The 20,077-nt window shown below is 36.3% G+C and overlaps 1 protein-coding gene across 3 annotated transcripts in view; it reads left to right on the top strand.

Moving 5' to 3' along the window:
- DECR1 (2,4-dienoyl CoA reductase 1, mitochondrial) overlaps positions 1 to 20,049 on the top strand; it is a 36,731-nt gene extending 16,682 nt beyond the window's left edge. For all 3 annotated transcript variants that reach the window (XM_012723040.1, XM_004679744.2, XM_012723039.1), the window contains exons 2-10: positions 2,095 to 2,297; positions 3,413 to 3,470; positions 3,597 to 3,683; positions 4,604 to 4,751; positions 13,648 to 13,747; positions 15,727 to 15,799; positions 19,096 to 19,242; positions 19,674 to 19,736; positions 19,840 to 20,049. In XM_012723040.1, the coding sequence (XP_012578494.1) occupies positions 2,176 to 2,297; positions 3,413 to 3,470; positions 3,597 to 3,683; positions 4,604 to 4,751; positions 13,648 to 13,747; positions 15,727 to 15,799; positions 19,096 to 19,242; positions 19,674 to 19,736; positions 19,840 to 19,899 (858 nt within the window). In that variant the 5' untranslated portion in view covers positions 2,095 to 2,175 and the 3' untranslated portion in view covers positions 19,900 to 20,049. The remainder of the gene's footprint in view (positions 1 to 2,094; positions 2,298 to 3,412; positions 3,471 to 3,596; positions 3,684 to 4,603; positions 4,752 to 13,647; positions 13,748 to 15,726; positions 15,800 to 19,095; positions 19,243 to 19,673; positions 19,737 to 19,839) is intronic.
- The last annotated feature ends 28 nt before the right edge of the window (positions 20,050 to 20,077 follow it).

Below are 20,077 nucleotides of genomic sequence, written 5' to 3'. Positions count from 1 at the left end.
AAAAACTGTATTATAAAGAGGAATGTTTTGGTTGGTTGCTTGGATTATAATGCATTGGCAAAATGATACCCCCCTTTCCCCCCAAAAAAATAAAAGCTTTGTTCACATGGAGCTAAAGGAAATAAGATGGCAGGCATAGAACATAATCCAGATTTGCAGATTCATTTTTTATTAATTATTATACATGTTCTCAAATTTTGTTTTTTAATTACATTTTCCTAATCATAAAATTAAATCATACTTATTGAAGAGATTTTGAAAATATTACAAATCAATCAACCAAAAAAAAGCAAACTCATTTATAATTCCATCATTTAAGGATAATAACACTTTAAGGTAATGAATGAACGATGATATCCAATATATTTTGGATTTGAGTTAAATCTTTACTGATTATTATTTGTCTTTAAAAGTTACTTTAAAAGATTATGTTCTGTGCCTGCCATCTGATTTCCTTTAGCTTCATGTGGACAAAGCTTTTATGTACCTCACATTTCTCATCTATAAAGTGGGGGTAATTATAGGATTTCTTTGTAGGGTTAGATAAAGTACTGAGAGTCTAGTAGATCTACTAATCACTGTAGCTATTTCCTTTCTGCACATATATATTTAGTTATATTTAGATATACTACATATTCCTATTTTCATTGAACATCACGTAAGCATTTTCTTGTGTAGTTTTCTTAGGATAACTGCTGCATCATTTCATGGTAGCCCATTCAGTGCACAGTACTGGGTTAGTGTGAAATGATGGGTGCTGGGTTTTTTATCTCACAACCATGACCTGATGGGGACTGTGGCATTGTCTTTGGTGTGATCATTAATTAAGCTTAGTGAATAGAGAGGAATATTTAAGGCGGTTACGTTCTGGAGACTGTCAGCTTATGATTGAATCTTGATTCTGCAGCTTGAATGATATATTGAACTTCTCTGCGCCCCTCCTGTACAACTGAGTAGAAATAATACCGATTTCATGGGTGGTGAGGATGAGTTTGATAGTTGATCCTGACACATGGCAATTGTTTACTGAGTATAAACTATTGTTCGTTACTATGTCCTGGACTTAAAATTTGTTTATATAATTAAATGTGTGAGAAATGCAGTGATTTTTCACAAGAAATGTGAGAGTATAAACTGTGAAATATAAGATAGCATCATACAAATATGTTTTAGTTCAACATGATTGGATTTTTCTCCTACTTTAAATAATAGCACATTTTACCTCCTTTAAACTTGTGATCCAGAAGACAAAAAGACAAAAATCAGAGAACTTTTTATAATTTTCTTCAGTGATTCAAAGATGGAATGTGATTTTTATCTGTTATTCTTCATTAATGACAAAATGCTTTTTCTTAGTTTTTCAAAAGTTAAATTTAAACAAAGTACCTGAAAATAATAATGCTGACATTTATAGATCACTTACTATGTGCTATACAATGTTGCTTTTTTTTGCTTATATAAATTCATGTATATATATATTTTTTTTAAAAGATTTTTTTATTCATACAGAACTGGGGTACAGGCCAGAGATGCAGAGGGTGAGAAGATTCACCAGAGACAGAGTGGGGAGCAGAACAGGCAGATCGATGAAGTACACTGCTGAGGGGAGCAGCAGGCGGGTCAGGAGAGGTCTGCCACGCCATGTGGTCACCTCCCAGGCAGGCGTGGATCGAACTCATGGGGAAGTGACTTTAGCATCTTAGTGCTGTGCTTTAACCTGCTGCACCATCAGAGAGGGCCAATTCATGTATATTTTTAAAATGCCCTAGGCTCTATTACTATCTGCATTTGTAGAATGAACTGAGGTTTCACTAAAGAAGAGGTTAAATAACTTTCTGAAGGTTACACCGCTAGGGAGAAAATTCTGTCCTTTTAGTTAGATCCAAAGCCCTTACCATTAACCATTCCATTATGTCACCTAACAATTCCAAAAGAAAAAGTATAATAACTAAATATAATACCTTCATGTTATAGTAAATTTCTGTTAATCCAAGAACTCAATATTAAGTTCAAGAGTAGGTTTTTTAAAAACTCATTTTTGTTTGTGGAAAGACAGGCATGCAAAGCAAATTTCAATTTTTTTTTTCTTTTCAGCTTTTCAGTCATGGAACACAAGTATTATATCAAAGCACTGAAGCTTTTCAGTCTAAATTCTTTCCACCCCTTCAAAAAGCGATGCTACCACCTAATAGTTTTCAAGGCAAAGTGGTGTTCATCACTGGGGGCGGCACCGGCCTTGGTAAAGGGATGACAACTCTCCTGTCTAGCCTGGGTGCCCAGTGCGTGATAGCCAGCCGGTAAGTCCATCCGGGAAACAGTCTGTGCTGCTGTACGAGAGCCGTTTGCCCGAGGTTTTCTGTGAAACAGTCTTCTGTGAAACAGCCTTTGGATTATTTAAGTAAATCTCCATGGAAAGTTAATTATGAGTTGTGGTGGTGATACGACTGATGACTGACATGATGGCACTGATGACATATGCATTTCCCAATTCAATGATAGAACTGAGTGAGTGAAGATGAAGTCAAAAAGTACTCCACTGCAGTTAAGTCATTTCAGTGGGAATGATTAAGATGACCATTTCAATAGTTGACCTTGTACAGGGATAATGGATGTGTCCCTTCATTTTCTGTAAGATGGGAAAATATTTCAAAATATCTGTATGATGAATGTATTCAGGGTAAGATTATTATGGGAGGGCTATCTTCTGATTGAGGCCTGTCCTGGTGCCCTTTACTATGTCAATCTAGAGCTTTAGAGACTAGTCAGAAATCTACCCCCTACTATTTAGGTAAGCTGAGTAGTAGTTTGAATGACAAGTTACTATGTAAAAAGGAATTTTTTTAGGTGTTTCTTTTAATTTAAATTAGGCAGCATGTTTTTTGATTTTATGTTATAATTTTTTTGAGTATTAAATATATTTATTTCCAAAACTGTGTAGTTTATTTTTTGTGTGTGTGTGGTTTTTTTTCCCCCAAGAGCATGGAATTCTAAATGCATACTGATTTCCAAAACCCATAAATTTGGTCTAAAATCTACTGACATAGATTTGATAAAATAATACAGATTTTATATAGTGTAATATAAGTTTATACCCATGTTTCTTTCTGAAGTATCTTGGGCAAAGGAGTGGATAGACATAATTGTAGTTAAGAAAATAATTTTAAGTGAATAGCTAGAAAATAACATGGTTAGAAGTGAATAGTTCAGTTAATGTCTGGTATATAAAAATCACTTGAACTTAGAAAGTGAATCCATTCATACTGATTTGGTTTTTTTGATGTTACTTTTACAGTTTTTCAAAAATATGTTTCTTTAAGCTATAGATCCTCTTTGTTTTTTAACTGAAGAATTAAAAAGAAAAAATATGAAGTCATTTCAAAATTCATACAAAGTACCATGTATTTATTTCTAGGAAGATTGATGTTTTGAAAGCTACTGCAGAACAAATTTCTTCTCAGACTGGAAATAAGGTACACTGAAAAAGTTACTTAATTCAGATTTAGGAATTCAGATTTAGGAATGCCTAAATAACACTCATATTTTTAGTTTAGGAAATCTTAAATTATAATATTCTTTTCTTCTTTGTTATTTTGTAGGTCCATGCAATTCAGTGTGATGTGAGGGATCCTGAAATGGTTCAAAAGACTGTGTCAGAACTGATCAAAGTCGCAGGACATCCTGATGTTAGTATAATGGTGGTGAGGCCAAAGTACAAGGTGTTTGATGTTGATAACACTCACTAAGATGCACTGAAAAAATAAAATATTGATGTAAGCATGTTCTGTGTTGAGAAACACCTATTTTCTGTCCTTAGAAAAGTCCCCACTATAAGACTGCTACACTACTTCCTCTCAGGAATATTTTAAAATTGCATTTACAATCATATAGAACAAACCTGATTTCACTTTATTTAATAAGGTTATGAAATAAGAAAAGCAGTTACCCAGGAGCATAATATCTAGTTTAAATGATTCATGCTGTTTGCTTTTCCTAATAACTTTTGATTATCTCTCTCACTGGAGAAGAATAACAAAAACAAAGAGATCTACAAGAGCCTCCAGATTTCTCTTTTATGACCTGAGATACATAAGGGTATTGGAAAGAGATTATCTCTTCTACTGATCTCAAAGAGAGCACAATGTAAAAGATATTTTTAGAGAGACTGATTATACTGAATATGCAGTGAATCTAAATGGACTCTTATTTATAGTGAAGAAATAGGTCATCAACCAAAAGTTTCATTAAGCCACGTTAAATCAAAATGAAACCAAGCAATTAAATGAAATTGAAAGGCATTTCTTGAAATTCCTTGAAATAAAGTATAGTGACATAGTAGGTATACTTAGTCTGTATTTATTTTCTCTGTAATGGAGTCTAATTTTGAAGTAAGAATTAGGGTTCTGAAACTTAGTAAATAAAATAGATTTTCACAGGCTCAAAAAAAGTGAAAACAAACCAAACCTCTTGTTATTAATTCATGGCTGTGACTGTGAACCTCAGCTTTATTGAATTATTTGGGTTAATTTCAGAAATAAAAGCCTTTGTGGGAAGATATTGTTACTCATATAAAAAAATTTTATAACTTGCCTTATTCATTTACTAGATTGTGATAAACAATGCAGCAGGAAATTTTATTTCTCCCACTGAAAGACTCTCTGCTAATGCTTGGAAGACCATAACTGACATAGTTCTAAATGGCACAGCCTTTGTGACACTAGAAATTGGGAAGCAACTGATAAAAGCACAGAAAGGTATGTTGATTTATTTCTCACTTTTTTATTGGGTCCCTATTATCCTCAGTTCGCTGCTGTTCTATGGGGATTCTTGTAGAAGTCAATGGTAGAATACCTGTTTTAAATGGGAAAGAAAGATATTTAAATAATTACCATATGCTATATAGAATCCAATGAAAATACTCCAGATGCACTAGAAATCCAGAGAGTGAATAATTCTCTGTAGGAATGATTATAAAGTTGAGAGACAAGATGCAATTGAAACAGAATTTTTGAAGATATGATGTAGAGAGAAGGGAGAGGGAAAGGAAATATGAATATCCATGGGAAGAGACCTGGTAGAGGGGAGCAATATGCGTTTGAGGCCTGATGAGAAATTTGATGTGGTGTTAGATATAGGGAGAGAGACTGTGAAGAGAATGCTTAAGGGGGAAGTGGTGGGCAAGGTTGCCCTGATTGGAAGTTTGATATTTACTCTGAAGGAAATGGGATGTTACTTCTCTATGGATTTCTTGGAAGGTGTCTCAGGAAGAATGTGGTATGATTGGAAAAGTTACTAGCCAACAGTGTGGGGGATGGTTAAGATTAAGGAAATCATTCATCAGAGTTAACCTGTTTGGGGGCATGAATAGTGTGGTGGCTAAACCAGGCATTTAAAAGATAAGGTCCATAGGCCTTGCTGATTAGATGGAGTTTAGCAGGGCAATGATGAGATCACTGAGGTTAAAATATTGGAAAGAGACTATATTTAGAAGGAAATTACTAGATCATTTTTGTTTGTTACTATGAACAAATTTCTTTATAAGGGTTCATGAGATATAAGTATGTGTAATCTATGTATGTGTTTTATATATACATATACACACAAAAACATATATGCCTAAAATGAATATACTTTTTTTTTAAAAGATTTATTTATTTATTCGTACAGAACTGGAGTACAGGTCAGAGTTGCGGAGGGTGAGAGGATTCACCAGAGACAGAGTGGGGAACAGAACAGGCAGATACACGAAGTACACTGCTGAGGGGAGCAGCGGGCGGGTCAGGAGAGGTCTGCCACTCCATGTGGTCACCTCCGGGCAGGCGGGGATCAAACTCATGTGGAAGTGGCTTAAGCTTCTTTGTGCTGTGCTTTAACCCACTGCGCCACCAGGGAGGGCCCAAGTATACTTTTATTAGACATTTATAACTTCTATATATCAGACTGTACTGCATGTCCAGATGACACAAGTAGACATAGACTGTGGGAACAAGTTGGAGTTGGGGCTTCAAGGTTTCGAGCACTTTTCTCCAAAAGGGTAGAGAGTATCTGAATAAGTTCAGAAGGGGAGCTCTTGTGCTCCTGGAAGGCTGCCAGTTGGGTCTTCAGGGGAGCAAGGAGGTGTGGCTCTGTTCTATCTGCTGCTTCAAAAGCCTTTCCTCATTAGGTTCACCTAGGCAGTATGAACAGTCCTCATACCAGCTTGTAAGTGGATATGGGACAGACAGGAGAATGCTAGAAAGACACTAATACTGTGCTGATATCTTCCATCTTTTCTCCACATACTCATTGAAATTTAACCCCCAGCTCACTCTTTCCCACTCCAGCAAAGTGATATTATTTAAATTTAGGGTTTGTATGATTCCTGTTTCAGCAGGAATGAATGACTGGGAATAGAGACAGACAGGAATGGGCTTGATTTGATCTCTTCCCTTCTCTGCTTGAAGACCTTAGATCTTTGTATTTCTTCTCCCTCCTTTCTCTGTCTGATTTCTCTCCACCTCTGACTAACTTCTTTAGTTCCTTTTTTTTTTTTTGCACATTAGAAATCTCTTCATCATTTATTATTCAGCACCAGCTTAATGCAGAAAATTTCAAATCACTCTGACAACCCATTCCCCTCACCCCAAATTCTTGATAAAGAGCTTTTGAAGTAAAGACATGTTCACTTCTCCCTTCTCTGTAAAACTCCATGAAGTAAAGGCAAAGAATTATATCCAACTTGCTATAAAATGCTGCCCATGACTAAGGCGACAGTGTCTGTCCTGGGGGTTTCACTGTCTAGGCTTTGTTCTGAAAAGCTCTGTTCATAAATTCTCTCTTCACAAAGCAAGTCCACCACTTGCTGGGTTTATTACTCTCAAGGGTGTGTCCTTTGATCTGACTTCTGATAGTTAATAGTGCCTTGTTTACAATGAGTTGGGTATTCATGAGGGAAGAGCATCTGGTATTGGATGGGCAGGTAAGAACTCAATTGCATCCTATGGTTTTAAACCACATCTCATTTATTTCTTTACCTGTCTGTCTCTGTCAACTTTCTTCTTTGGGTCTTAAGTCCTCTCTTAGTCACTTTCATCACTGTCGGTTTTTGTGCCTGATTTTGTCTTTTGTTTCCTCCTGCCCATCCCTGTGACCCCTGATTTCTGTTCAACTTGCCCTCCTTTTCTCATCATTATCTTTCATTTTAACATAGACTTTGATCTATTTTTAATCACTGCATTGGATTAAAATTCTATGGGCTTTATTAAAAATATATTCACTAAAAGACTTTTTAAAATATGGAAGCCAGTTTTTATTCTACTAAGATTCCTGTCAGTTATTGATGCTCTAACTTGACAGAGTTTTAAGGACATGTATAACTAAGTTCTGAGGAATATAGTGCAGAGTCTATTCTGGTATTGGATGGACAGTCTGCTCAGGGGCTAATGACCCAGATCTGACGTGTGTCCAAGTAGTAAATCTAGACATCAGTTCAGGGGCAGGCAGTCTATGGTAATTTGTGATTAGTAGTATGTTAGGAAGACAGTTAAGGTAAAGTATCTGGGAAACTCATTTTTTCAACTTCGAGCTGTTATTTTATTTTCTTATATCATTGTTCTTCCCTCAGTTGTAGTCACCATTGTTCCTCCCACTTTAGCACCTGTGACCCATCAGTTTGTGCTGTTCCCTTTGGCCCCTTTCCTTCTACCTCCTTTGCTGGATGCTTCAGATCTATTGTCATCAGCTGTTACTTTCTTTTTTAAAAGATTTTACTTAATTTATTTTTGCATAGAAGAACTGGGGTGTAGGCCAGACATACAGGAGGTGAGAGGTCTCACCAGAGACAGCATAGGGAGCAAAATAGGCAGATCTCCTGAAATATCCTGTTGAGAGGAGCAGCAGGTGAGACAGGAGAGGTCTGCTGTGCTCTGTGATTCAGCTCCCTGGCCATCCCAGTTAACTAAGGTGGGCCATCATTGTGGTGGTGGTAGCAAGAAGACCCCCGCCACCAGGGCGCCCCACCAGTTGTAATTGAGCTTCTTAGATATTTCTCTGCTTGTTCAGTTCAGGGATCAACCAAATATTTGGGGGGAGTTTATATTCAGATGTGCTTTCTTTATTTCCAGTTGCTCTGACAGTCTCACCTCTGTCCTTTGGAAGTAGGTGAAGTATTAGCTGTTGTTGCCTTCCTTTTGAAACTGATATTATTATGTTTAACCTGAACCCAACAACTGCCTTTGTTTCATTATCAGAGGCATACTAGATAGGAGTCCAACCCAGAAGAGTGTCCAATGACACTCTTCATATGTGGCTATATTTCAGAATCCTAAATTACTTGTTAACATTTTAGTATAAATATTAGTCAGATGTCCATTATTTATTGTCTTTTAAAAATGTATTTGTTTGGATTCCATTTAAAGAAAACTAGTTTTTTTCTTCAATTTTATTGCTTTCTCATGCATGTGTTAGTTGATAAGACATAAGGCAGCCTACCCAGATATTAATGTAGATTTTGAGCCACATGAGTTACTTTATACCAGTAGACTAGAGTTCTTTTACATAGCCCCAGAGGAGGAATCTGTAGTGTTTTCTACAGCTTCTATAATTAGTAAAGGTAGGTGATGTAGTAGGTGTTAGAATATTGAACGAGCACATGTGAAACATTGTTTTAGGGACATGACCTAGTTCTAAACAAATTTACTCCTTCCCCGCTCCCTATTTTCTTCTTTCTTTTATTACCAAATATTTATCAAGTGCTTTTTCTGTCTCAGGTTTTGTTCTAAGTGATAAATATTTGTTAACTTATTTAACTTTTAACTGAAATGATTCTAGAAAATGAATGCTATTTTAATGCCCTATATAGATGTGAATGGAAACTGAGACATAGTTGATCTTTAAGACATGAGGTGGATGTTTTTAAGCCCACTTTCACATATGATGGACTGTGGTTTATTAGATTTCTGATGTGTTAGCTATCACTGTCACTAACAGGTGACATGATCAGCTTTTTCATTGTTGTAAATGTTTTATTGGGGAAAAAGAAGGACCTGGAGTTTAACTTTAATCATGGTCCTCTAATTCACACGCAGTACTTGAACACTTAGTTAAGCTATGATTTTTTGCCACTACTCTGCTTTCTCATCTGTAAAATAGATTGGATAATTAATTACTACTTCAATAGTAAGAAAACAAGGGATTAGATTTAAAAGCTTCATGAAAGATATAAATTGGTCTACAAATGTCCACATGCTTCTTCTTGCAGGTGGATGAACATATGGTAGCCATATTCCTTAAATTTAAGGAATTTAATTTAAGGAATTTGGTACAAGTAATTTCTATCAGATTTTAAGAGTTTCAGGGAATCTAAGAGGAGGGGTTAGTCAGAAGTAGCCCCAGGAAGCTTGAACCATATGAAAACTGTGCCAGGAAAAGAGAAAATCTCTGTCTAGGTAGCTTTGTCATGTGAATTGAAGGAGAAAAAAGAAAGTCATTAAGAAATGTTTGTGAAGGGCTTTGTAGAGAGGATGGAAGCCAGTGGAAGCATGCCTGAGGGAATCTTACCAACAGCTGTGTGCTAAAGGAAGAGAGGAGAAAATGTAAATAATTCACTACCTGTAGAAAGAATAAGAAAAGAAAAGAGCTTTTTGGTCAATATAGATGATGAAGAAGCAGTTGAAACCTCTGAAATAAATAAAAAGCTTCATACTGTTCTTTCAGTTAAATGAGCAGAAAACACTTCTTTTAATCACCTGACTGTTCTAGACTAAATAATGTGATAGCTATTAACACAAAAATTAAAGGAAGAATTACAGAGTTTTCTCACTTTATTATGAGTGAGATTACTGTTGACAGTAATGATAGAAGAGTTAAAGCTGCAAACAATAGTTAAGTTGTGTGATTTGGAAGAATAAGAAGCTCATTGTTACTTGTGTAATGTTTAATGCCTGGAAATGCAAGCTGAGTCTTGTTGAATATGACCAAATATGAGCAGTAACACAAGGGCCTCCTGTGTCACCATATATGGGCAATAACACAATGACAGGAACCAGGCCTTGCATCCAGGTGTACAGCACCACCTCAGCTTTCTAAAACTGAACCTAAAGCCTACATAAGAGACCTTTTCCCCTACAGCACTTGCAGTAGCTGTAGACCCCACCCTAGGGAGCTCAGTCTCAGCTGCAGCCCTGGAGCAATAAATTATTTTTCAGCTTTTCTTCCTTGTGACTGGTCACAGAAATCAGGACAAAACAAGTCTGACATGTGGACTTACTCTCTGGAGATGGGTGAAGTTAGATTGAAGGATTTTAATATTCAAAGTGGAGATTAAGGCATGGTTAAACTGGATAGAGGCCCCGTGAAGGGAGATACTGAAGGACCAATGAAGGAATGTTCTGTAGTCATAACATGGGAAGGGACTTATTCTGGTTATAAAAAAGTTGATGAGGGATGTTGTGAGCCTGTATGAAGTTTGTTGATGCAGTTTTTGATGTTCACCTTCACTCTATGACTATTAAAACTCTTTGTGTAAGTGTGGAAGGCTGCTGTATTGTGGAGTTGCAGGGTAGGTGCTTTGACAAACTATGGTGTTTGGTATTTCTGTGATTATTTTATGTAATAGTAGGCTGTAAACAGGCAAGTTGGCTAGAAGGGAATTAAAGTAACCAGAATTTACAATAAGGCACCAAAGACCATATGTGTATATGAGAACTATCCAGGACAGCTTTTAGAAAGTAAGGCGCTGTATTGAGTATTCTGAATTGATGACAAAGCTCAAGTTGTTGGCTAAATTGAGATGAAAGTGAAGATTGTTGGAGATGGAAGATTGTGATGCTGGGAGATTTATGGCATTGTCCACTGGGATGTTGAAGTCTAATAGTATAATCGAAATTCAGGTTTGAGATGCAGATACAGATAATTATTTTAGGTTTGAGAACAGGAATCAAATTTCAATGAAAGTATAAGAATAGCTGGGGAGGCAGATAGCATAAGTTGAAGTTGGTGGTTGAAACCTGAATTATTATCAGTTTGTAATTGTTCTTGTTATCAACAGCAACAATTAATGAAAAATCCTTACAATCTAATGATATTTGCTGAACCCTATTTCCAAAAGGGCCTACAGCTTGCCTGAGGTCATACAGCAAACCAAATAGTAAGTAGTCTAATTGTGACAGGGCAGGGAGAGAGGGGCACCACTGAACCCCCAAACCTGCCTGCTCTATATAGTCAGTATTTGAGCCAAAGTGTCTTTAAACTAGATTATTCTACCTTTGTTGGTCATGGAAGTAAAATTGTTTATTATTTCAATTTTTATAATTTAGAGTAAATTAAGACCATATTTTAGATCTTTTGAGTATTCTTTTAAAAGTGGAACAAAAACTTAACACACTTTATCATTTTAATAGTGTTATTTTTAGTAACATTTTGTTTCCATTTTGAAATAATGAAGGTAGGCTTAAATAAGGTATATTTCATTCACTGCTCTTCTCTTCATTTACTTGACCTCACTAAATAACAGACTGATTTCTGTCGACTACATTAAAATGTTAGAAGCCTACCATTTACAAATTCTTCCTTAGGCAGTTAATCTTATTTAAATAATTGGCCCAGGGCCTCCCTGGTGCCACAAGGGGTTAAAGCCTAACACTGCAAAGCTGGCTCCCAGCTGCACTTCAGCTGGAGTTCCACCCCAGCCTGGGAGATGATCACAAGGCGGGGCAGACCTCTCCTGACCACCCGCTGCTCCCCTCAACGGTGTGCTTCATCCCTCTGCCTGTTCTGCTCCCCACTCTGTCTCTGGTGAATCCTCTCACTGCCCCCTGCACCTCTGACCTGTGACCCAATTCTGTATGCATAAATCTTAAATGAATGATTGACCCTCCCACAGAAAGAAAATCTGTGACTAACCCTGAGATTCTGGAAATTACATACTTTTAGCTGTACTGTCACTGTCCTTTTTTTATGCATTGTTTCACCTTCCAACAAAAACTCCTATTGGAACAATGCAATTCCAGATTTTCACCTCCTTTATATACTCAGTAAGAGTTGAAAACAGCAATTTCTTATCAAACGTAGTGGCTATGGCTACCTTATTATTTAGGCTGAAAAAAGAAGACTTAAAGGAAGAGCGTGAAAAGCATATTTTCATTTTCAGAATCAGAATTATGTAGTTAATGATTGCTTACCTCCTCCCTCATACCTTGATAAACGTTTCTGTGAAATCAGAATTGGAAAATGGCATCCTTTCGTGCAGGAGCATTTGCTTTGTGTAAGTAATTGTCAGGTTGAAAGTACCTTTTGTAATTGTGCTGTAGGATGATGTAGCTGCTGGCTGTTGCCAGTGTGCTGTCATGGTGGATGTATCCCTCCTATTTCAGAGTAGTTTGGGAAGCAAAATAGTTTTCAGAGATACTATGCGGTGATACATAAAAGAAGCCATTTTTCTCATCCTCAAAATGGTGTTCATGTTCCTTTCCCACCCCTATGTTGAGCTCAGTGTGTGCTTTTTGTTTCTACTCTAGAAAGTGTGGAGGGAAAGAGAAATTAAATATGTGGAGGAGAAAGAAAACAGATATATAAATATTCTTTAAGTTATTTCCTTTGTAGTCCTTTAAACTCTTCATTGGCTCTCCCTCATGGCTCAGTGGGTTAGGGTGCAACATTGCAAGCTAGCCACAGCCACTTTGGTGTGAGTTCGATCCCTGCTCTGGAGTTGACCCACATGGCGCAGTAGACCTCCCTGGGCCTGCCTGCTACTCCCATCAGCAGTGTACTTCATCATTTGGCCTGTTCTGCTCCCTATTCTGTCTCTGGTGAATCCTCTCACCACCTGCATCTCTGGCCTGTACCCTGATCCTGTATGCATTAATAAATAAATCTTTTTTAAAAAATAGACTCTTTGTCTTTTAAATTTCTTAGAATATGGTATGGTAACATGCACCCAAGAGACCTATATTTTTAAATTATATATAATGTTATGACCTTTTTGTTTGCTTTCCTCCTTGGGGGAGCGCTCACCATATACTCCAGCAGCTTCCCTTCCAAAATCCTCATCTCGCTCCTTAATTCAGTGGGAATGCCCTGTTTTGCTTGTATTTCTCCATGTGTATAGTCCATGTGTATAATGTGTCGTATATACTACATGTATGTTACTTTTAGGCAAAAATCAGGTTAATCTTACAGTTTATTTCATTTGTTTTCCTTCTCCCAGGGATTATTGTCCTTTCTTACCTGTTGTTCAGTGTCTCAAAATAATTCTAAATGTGTCTTAGTTTTCTTGATGTTTACAGGAGGGAGGCAAGTTACATTATAGCTTGAGGCAGAAGTCTCTGATAATTTAGTTTTGATTCTGATTTATTCTTTAGTGTGTACTTAGTTAATAGAAATATTGTCCGTCTGCTCATGCAGGATCTTACAGAGCTGTGCTTTGAGATTTGGATCTTGGTTCACTCATCTGGTATAGAATTCTAAATAACCACAGACTGGGTCATTCCAAATAACAGCAAGATTACTAGTAAGATGCAACGTTTTTGGAAAGGTCATTCTCTCATTAATTTAGGGCTAGTGAAGTTTAAAAAAAATGCTTTAGTATTTGTTATGTCCGCTTATAAATCATTTTTTCTTGATGCTAATTTAGTTAGCAAAATAATTAATTACTATGTCCTTTCAAAATTTCAGGAGCTGCATTTCTTGCTATTACAACCATCTATGCTGAGTCTGGGTCAGGTTTTGTAGTGCCAAGTGCTTCTGCCAAAGCAGGAGTTGAAGCCATGAACAAGTGAGTTTTATTTTAATCTTGTCACTGAAGATAAATAATATACTTTGGTAGCTCATAGAACTAAATTCCTACTTAGGGTTTCCATCCAAAGAAAAAGAAAACAAAGATTAATTTGAATTCCTTAGGAGACAGACAATTCATCTTCTGGATGAACTTTTGTAGTGAGGGACTTACTCTATAAACCCACACTATTCAATAGCTATATATGTGGCCACTGAATCCTTGAATTGTGGCTGTGGTGATTGAGAGAGTAAATTTTAGCAATTTAAAATATTTAAAGGATCTCTGGTGATGCAAGGGTTAAAGTCTTTGAGCTATCCAGTTCTTTCCAGCCTCTGTTCCCTGGCCAGGGGGCTGAGCCACTTGGCACAAGAGACCTCTCTTGTGTTGCCTGCTGCTCCCCTCAGCAGTGTATTGCAGTCAATCTGTCTGTTCTTTTCCTCACTCTGTCTCTGGTGAATCCTCTCATCCTGGACCAGTGATCTATACCCCAGTTCTTTTATGCATAAATACATAAAATAAATAGATCTTAAAATGTTTTTAAATGCTAACTTACTCTAAAACTAAATAGGATCTGAGACTTGCTAGACCAGGACTGCCACCTTTTTGCTGTCTCATGCACCTTGTGCTATGGCTCACCTTGCTTGAATACACCTTCATCTTTCGTTGTTCCTACTGTCCAGGATTAATAGGATTAACATGGACCAGTGACCCCTTGCCAGGTCTTGTGGCCTTTGCCAGCAGCAAAGAAGTACTTTTCAAATCTGTTCCCCACTGGCTTTTTCAGCTGTCTTTGTTGTGCAGGTTCTCACCATTGCCTACTTTCATACTGTAATAGCCTTAGTATGTTTTTCTGCGACCAGTCTCTTTACTATTTATTTCTATATTCACAGTCCACCAGAATCAGCTTTCAAAAAATATATGTCTGCTATGAAATAACTGAGCTAAAAACTCATTTTTCCATTACTTTTGGGAATGAGACCCAAAATTCAGTATGCTAATCTCAACAGACTTGTCCTAGACCTTTGTTTGTGCAATGACTTACTTGATAATTATTTATTGTGTGCCTTTTATTTGTCTGACACTGTTATATATACCAGGGATATGACAATGATGGAAAGCAGAGTAGTCCCATCCTCATGTGAGCTTATATTCATACACAAGCTTCCTGGGCTTTCATTTCTCTTGAAATATTCCACCTTCTCTTACATGTGCCATTTTATTTTCATTTTCCTGTGCCTGGGTTATGTTCTTGTTGGAATTTGTCCTGATATTTGCCTATTTTCAAGTGTCTTACTTTTTCTGGAATGCTTTGTTACTCTGAAACAAAATTCGTCCTTTTCTGTATATCCTTAGCATAGCATTTTGTTTATTCCAGTTTGGTTAAAGACTACTATGTGGGATAGGAGAGGGGAAGAAGGTCAAAACTGGGGTGGGAAGAGCACATGGGACTATGGTGATGGCCCAGGGGTGAATTGGTGGTGGGAAGACGACAGGGGTTACAACTGAGATGAAAAATGTATAAAATGAAGAATAATACATATGTGTGTATCACACACACATGTATTCTACATAGATGCAATATATAATACATATTATATTATACACATAACACATATACATTATATGTATAATACATATATACACACATAGGTATATATGTATGTATATACATATATATGTATTATCCTTCATTTTGTACATTTTTTCATATATATGCATTATTCTTCATTTTGTAATATATATGTATATGTGTGTGTGTGTATATATATATATACATATATATATATATATATAATAAAAATAAGTTCTCCAAAAAAATAAAATGTCAATGTTAAAAAAAAAAATGCCACTCCATATTGTAGATTCTAAAATGAAGGTTATGTAACAATATAATAAGAATACAAAGAAGGTCATTATAAACTACTTTGGTTATTAGTATTTTATATATTTTAGAATCTATGTTGTTCAATTTTTAGGTCTCTTGCAGCTGAATGGGGTAAATATGGGATGCGATTCAATGTGATTCAACCTGGGCCTATAAAAACCAAAGTAAGTTTTAGTTTGCTTCTTGTCATAAGTGACTATAAGTGTTATAAGTGACTAAGTTATATAATATTGATAGATATAAATCTGATTGTTATATACAGGACTGGTGGTGGGGAAAGGATTTTTCCATCATCCCACTATAAGAAATAAGAATGCAGTAGCTAACCAGCTTTTTTGATAAGGTCAATTTCATTATCTTAATATTCTGAACTTTTTTATTCCATCAATTTTGTCATTTTGTCTGGTTTGCTTCAGTGATCTATTTATTGGTCCTGTAGCTACTCATTTTTACTTTATTTTAAAGATTCATTGATATCAGTTTTTGTTTGTTATTCCTTCTCACATTCTTTTTAAAATCATGGAAATGCTTTAAGAGATGCTCTAGAAATTTATCATACAATCTTGGTCTCTATTGCTAGTATTTTCTTTGACTCGTGTCTATCTTTTTACTTTCAAATACTGACTTAAATATGTTATTGGATGTCCACATCCTTCTAATTAAAAACTCTTTGAATGGCATACATATCAGCTGTCACCAAAAATCCTTATGTATTCCTACTGCAACTCACAATTACCACTCTTGCTGTTATAGGTGTTGCTTAGAAGATCTACAGGTACTCTGTTTCCTCACATTACCCCAAATAACTTCACTCTCATACTTCTTTTTGTTTCCTTGTAAAGTAATGCGGGTTCCTATGACCTGGCTACCAACTGGACATTCATAAGCAACTGTGATCTATTTGCTATCTGCAAATAATAACAAAGTGTTCCTTAACAAACAGAGAAAAACTCCCAAAGCTTGAGGCAGGCCTGGGAACACCTAGGCTACTGTTTTCCTGGTTATGTGGCTATCTCCATGATGGTCTTGGGATAACTCTGCCATCATAACATCAAATAACTTTGCTGATGCAAATGTCTCTTGACATATTTCTCTATTCTTCATAAACTTTGTCCCCCTGAAATCCCAGACTTTATTCCTCATACCATTGTCCCATGATCAGCTTTTACTAGCCTGTGTGCTTTTAATAAATGACATAAGAACTTCTGCTCAAATAGCAGAGCCTTGTCTTGCAAACCTGCTGCATGTGGCCCTTACCCGTGTCCCTCAACAAAGTTCCTGTCCCAACTGAGGGTTCACAATCTCCCTTTATCTCTGTAGACCCAGGAGACATTTGATAATTTGTTTCATTCTATAAATACATTGAAAGACAAAGCTAAGGAGCATTTGAGTTATTGCCTATTAAATATGAACCCAAAACTGACATTTAGTTTATTTAGCAGCCAAAAGGCTGGAAAGTGGAAAAAAAGAAAAGAAAAGAAAAGAAAACCTAGTTGGCTAGATGAAACTTGATTATGTAATGTGACATTTAAGTAATAAAGTAAAGAATGCTAGTCACAATACCTTCTTCTGGGTTTCAGTAGCTAGGAAAGATCACCTGCATTTTATTTTTTCTATTTAACATGTTATTGAGTGCCAGCTATGTACCAAGTTGCTGAGAAAGATACAGAAACATTTGTGACGAAGTGCTTGCTTTCTATAGCTAGACTAGCTTATAGTCTGTCAGTAGAGATATGAGTTGCACACTGTTATCAAGTGGGTAGTTTTGAAAAAATAAAAAGAAAATTGAAGCATAAAAACCCCTAAGCAAGTACCTGTCCTGATAGAACCAGGATTGGGGCCTTTGTCTGGACTTTGTCTCTGCTGCTTGATTCCTGCCCAGGCAGAGCAGGGGGTTGGGGGGGGGGGTGTTCCAGGAAGCTTCCTGAGTGCTTGCTTTGTTTAATTCTTATGTTATTGAAAAAACTGTTACCTAGACTCCCAGGCACTAGTGCAGAAAAATTTGATTATTTTTATCAATCTAGGCACATGCATAGGTCATCTTGATCTGCTCTATCACATCATTAACAGAAATTGTTTGTCATTAACAGAAACCATAGTTACGATTTTTCTTTCTGTTCTCCTTGAATTTAATATTCATAGGTAGTTGTAGTCTTCCTTCCCTATTATACGAAAAGAAAGAAAACAAAAAGGATTCATATAAATATGTCCTAATTGAGTCATTTTCATGTTTACAAAATCCGATAACAATAAATCTCTGTAGTGCCTGAGAGGAGGGCCATGTGGCTTTGCTGGTACTGAGACATACTGCCCCCATCTGTTTGGGCAGCAACTGTCCAAGGACTGCTAGGGCCAGCCTGTGCAGGCCAATCTAAAAAAACAATGGCAGAAGTGGGGGGAAGGGTTTCCTTGGGAAGGGAGAACACCTGGTGAATATCCCCAGGGGGTGGACAGTCTGAAAGTCCCTCTGCATCTCGGGGGTTCTAGCAATATTTCCACAACACTAATTTCAGAGTATTTTCTCTTTTTTCACCCATTAGGTGAGGTGGATGAAACATGTATCCTCATCTTACAAATGAAAGACTCTAAATTTTATTTATTTATCTATTTATTTTATTTGTATATCTAGCTACATTATGTACATTATTCTTCATTTTAACACAATGTTTACTTCCCACCTCACCCACCAGTCATCACCGTAGTCCCCCACTTTCCTTCTGATCCATTTCTGTCCCCCTCTCCTGTAGGAAATCTCTGGTTTATAATTGTTTGTTTTTGTTTTGTTGTGTTTGTATTGTAATATCAATATAATTTTTCCACCTATGTCTTATTTGGTTCTTTTAAATTCCTCCTATAAGTGAAACTATTTGATATTTTTCTTTTTCCCTCTGACTTATTTCATTGAGCATAATAATCCCTTCTAGCTCTATCCATGTTGCTGTGAATGGCATGAGTTTGTCTTTTTTGACTGCTGAGTAATATTCTATTATATACATACATATATGCATACACATATACACACAAGTGTGTATGTATGTATGTGTGTGTGTGTATGTGTGTATACACCACATCTTTTTGATCCAGCCATCTAGTTTTGGGCATTTGGGTTGTTTCCAGAATTTACCTGTTGTAAGTAGTGCTGCAGTAAACATAGGTGTGCAGGGATCCTTTTGAATTAATGGTTTTGTGGGAGACCGTAAAGTTCAAAATTGCAATTTCTAGTGATTAGAGGTTTGACATTAGATAAAGTGACCTGTTTGAGCTAAAAAGCAGATGTGGAAGAAGTTGGCAAAATTCTCTTTTGTTTATAAGGACCAAGATATGAACAAACTGCCATAGTAACATTTGATTTTATGCAATTTTGTTTCTTAAATAGGAAGGAAATTGTTATTTAACAATTTATGAAAAATTGTTTCTTAAATTAGAAAAACAAAACCTAATGATTTTCTTAACTTCTAAGGGTGCTTTTAGCCGTCTTGACCCCACTGGTGCTTTTGAGAAAGAAATGACTGACAGAATTCCCTGTGGCCGGCTGGGAACTGTGGAAGAACTTGCAAACCTTGCAGCTTTCCTCTGTAGTGATTATGCCTCTTGGATTAATGGAGCAGTAAGCATTGCTTTTTCTCCTGACTGTCTGGGGAGGATTTAGGGTGGGAGATGTTTTGTAGAATCAGTCCCAACAATGTTGAGTGTAAATATGATTTAAAATATTTGTCCACTGTAAATAAAATAAAAATATTAGTATATACTGTAGTTCATGAGATTTGTTCAGTAATAAATTATATGAAATGCAAATTACTCTGGTAGACATGATTTAAGATGAGCTTTAAGATAAAGTAGAATTTGAAATTGTGGAGAGAAAAGAAATAGGATACTATAAGTCAGTTTAGGTTTAGTTGTTAGCATTGTCTTTAAAATTAGGACTTTTATTTAAAATGTCCAAAAGATAGGGCTTTTAGAATGGGAAAATAACTAATCATTCAGAAAATTTGAAAGCAGTTAGCTTCGCCATTTTTATTTAATTTTTTTTTTTTTCAGGTCATTAGATTTGATGGTGGAGAGACAGTATTTATTTCAGGGGAATTCAACAGCCTGCAGAAGGTAATGCCATTTTGTATCTGTATTCTGTTAGCAGCTAGGACACTAAGTCTTAAAAACATGCAAACATCACATTAAATGGAGTTTTTCTCTTTGTGTTAATTAGGTCACCAAAGAGCAGTGGGACACAATAGAAGGACTCATCAGGAAGACAAAAGGTTCCTGAACTACTCTGACCTTCATCTTGGTTAAAGTGTAAATGACACAAGTTGCCTATAATCTCTTGAATATACTCAAGTCTAATAAATTTTTAATTAAAAAACATTCACTGGGCCCTCCCTGGTGGCGCATTGGGTTAAAGCACAGCACAAAGAAGCTTAAGCCACTTCCGCATGGCATGAGTT

This window comes from Condylura cristata, unplaced genomic scaffold (genome assembly GCF_000260355.1).
Source record: "Condylura cristata isolate star-nosed mole 26May11 unplaced genomic scaffold, ConCri1.0 scaffold00009, whole genome shotgun sequence".
In the NCBI taxonomy this organism is placed as follows: Eukaryota; Metazoa; Chordata; class Mammalia; order Eulipotyphla; family Talpidae; genus Condylura; species Condylura cristata.
Note: the sequence above shows the minus strand (reverse complement) of the source record. Positions and strands in the feature narration are given on the sequence as shown.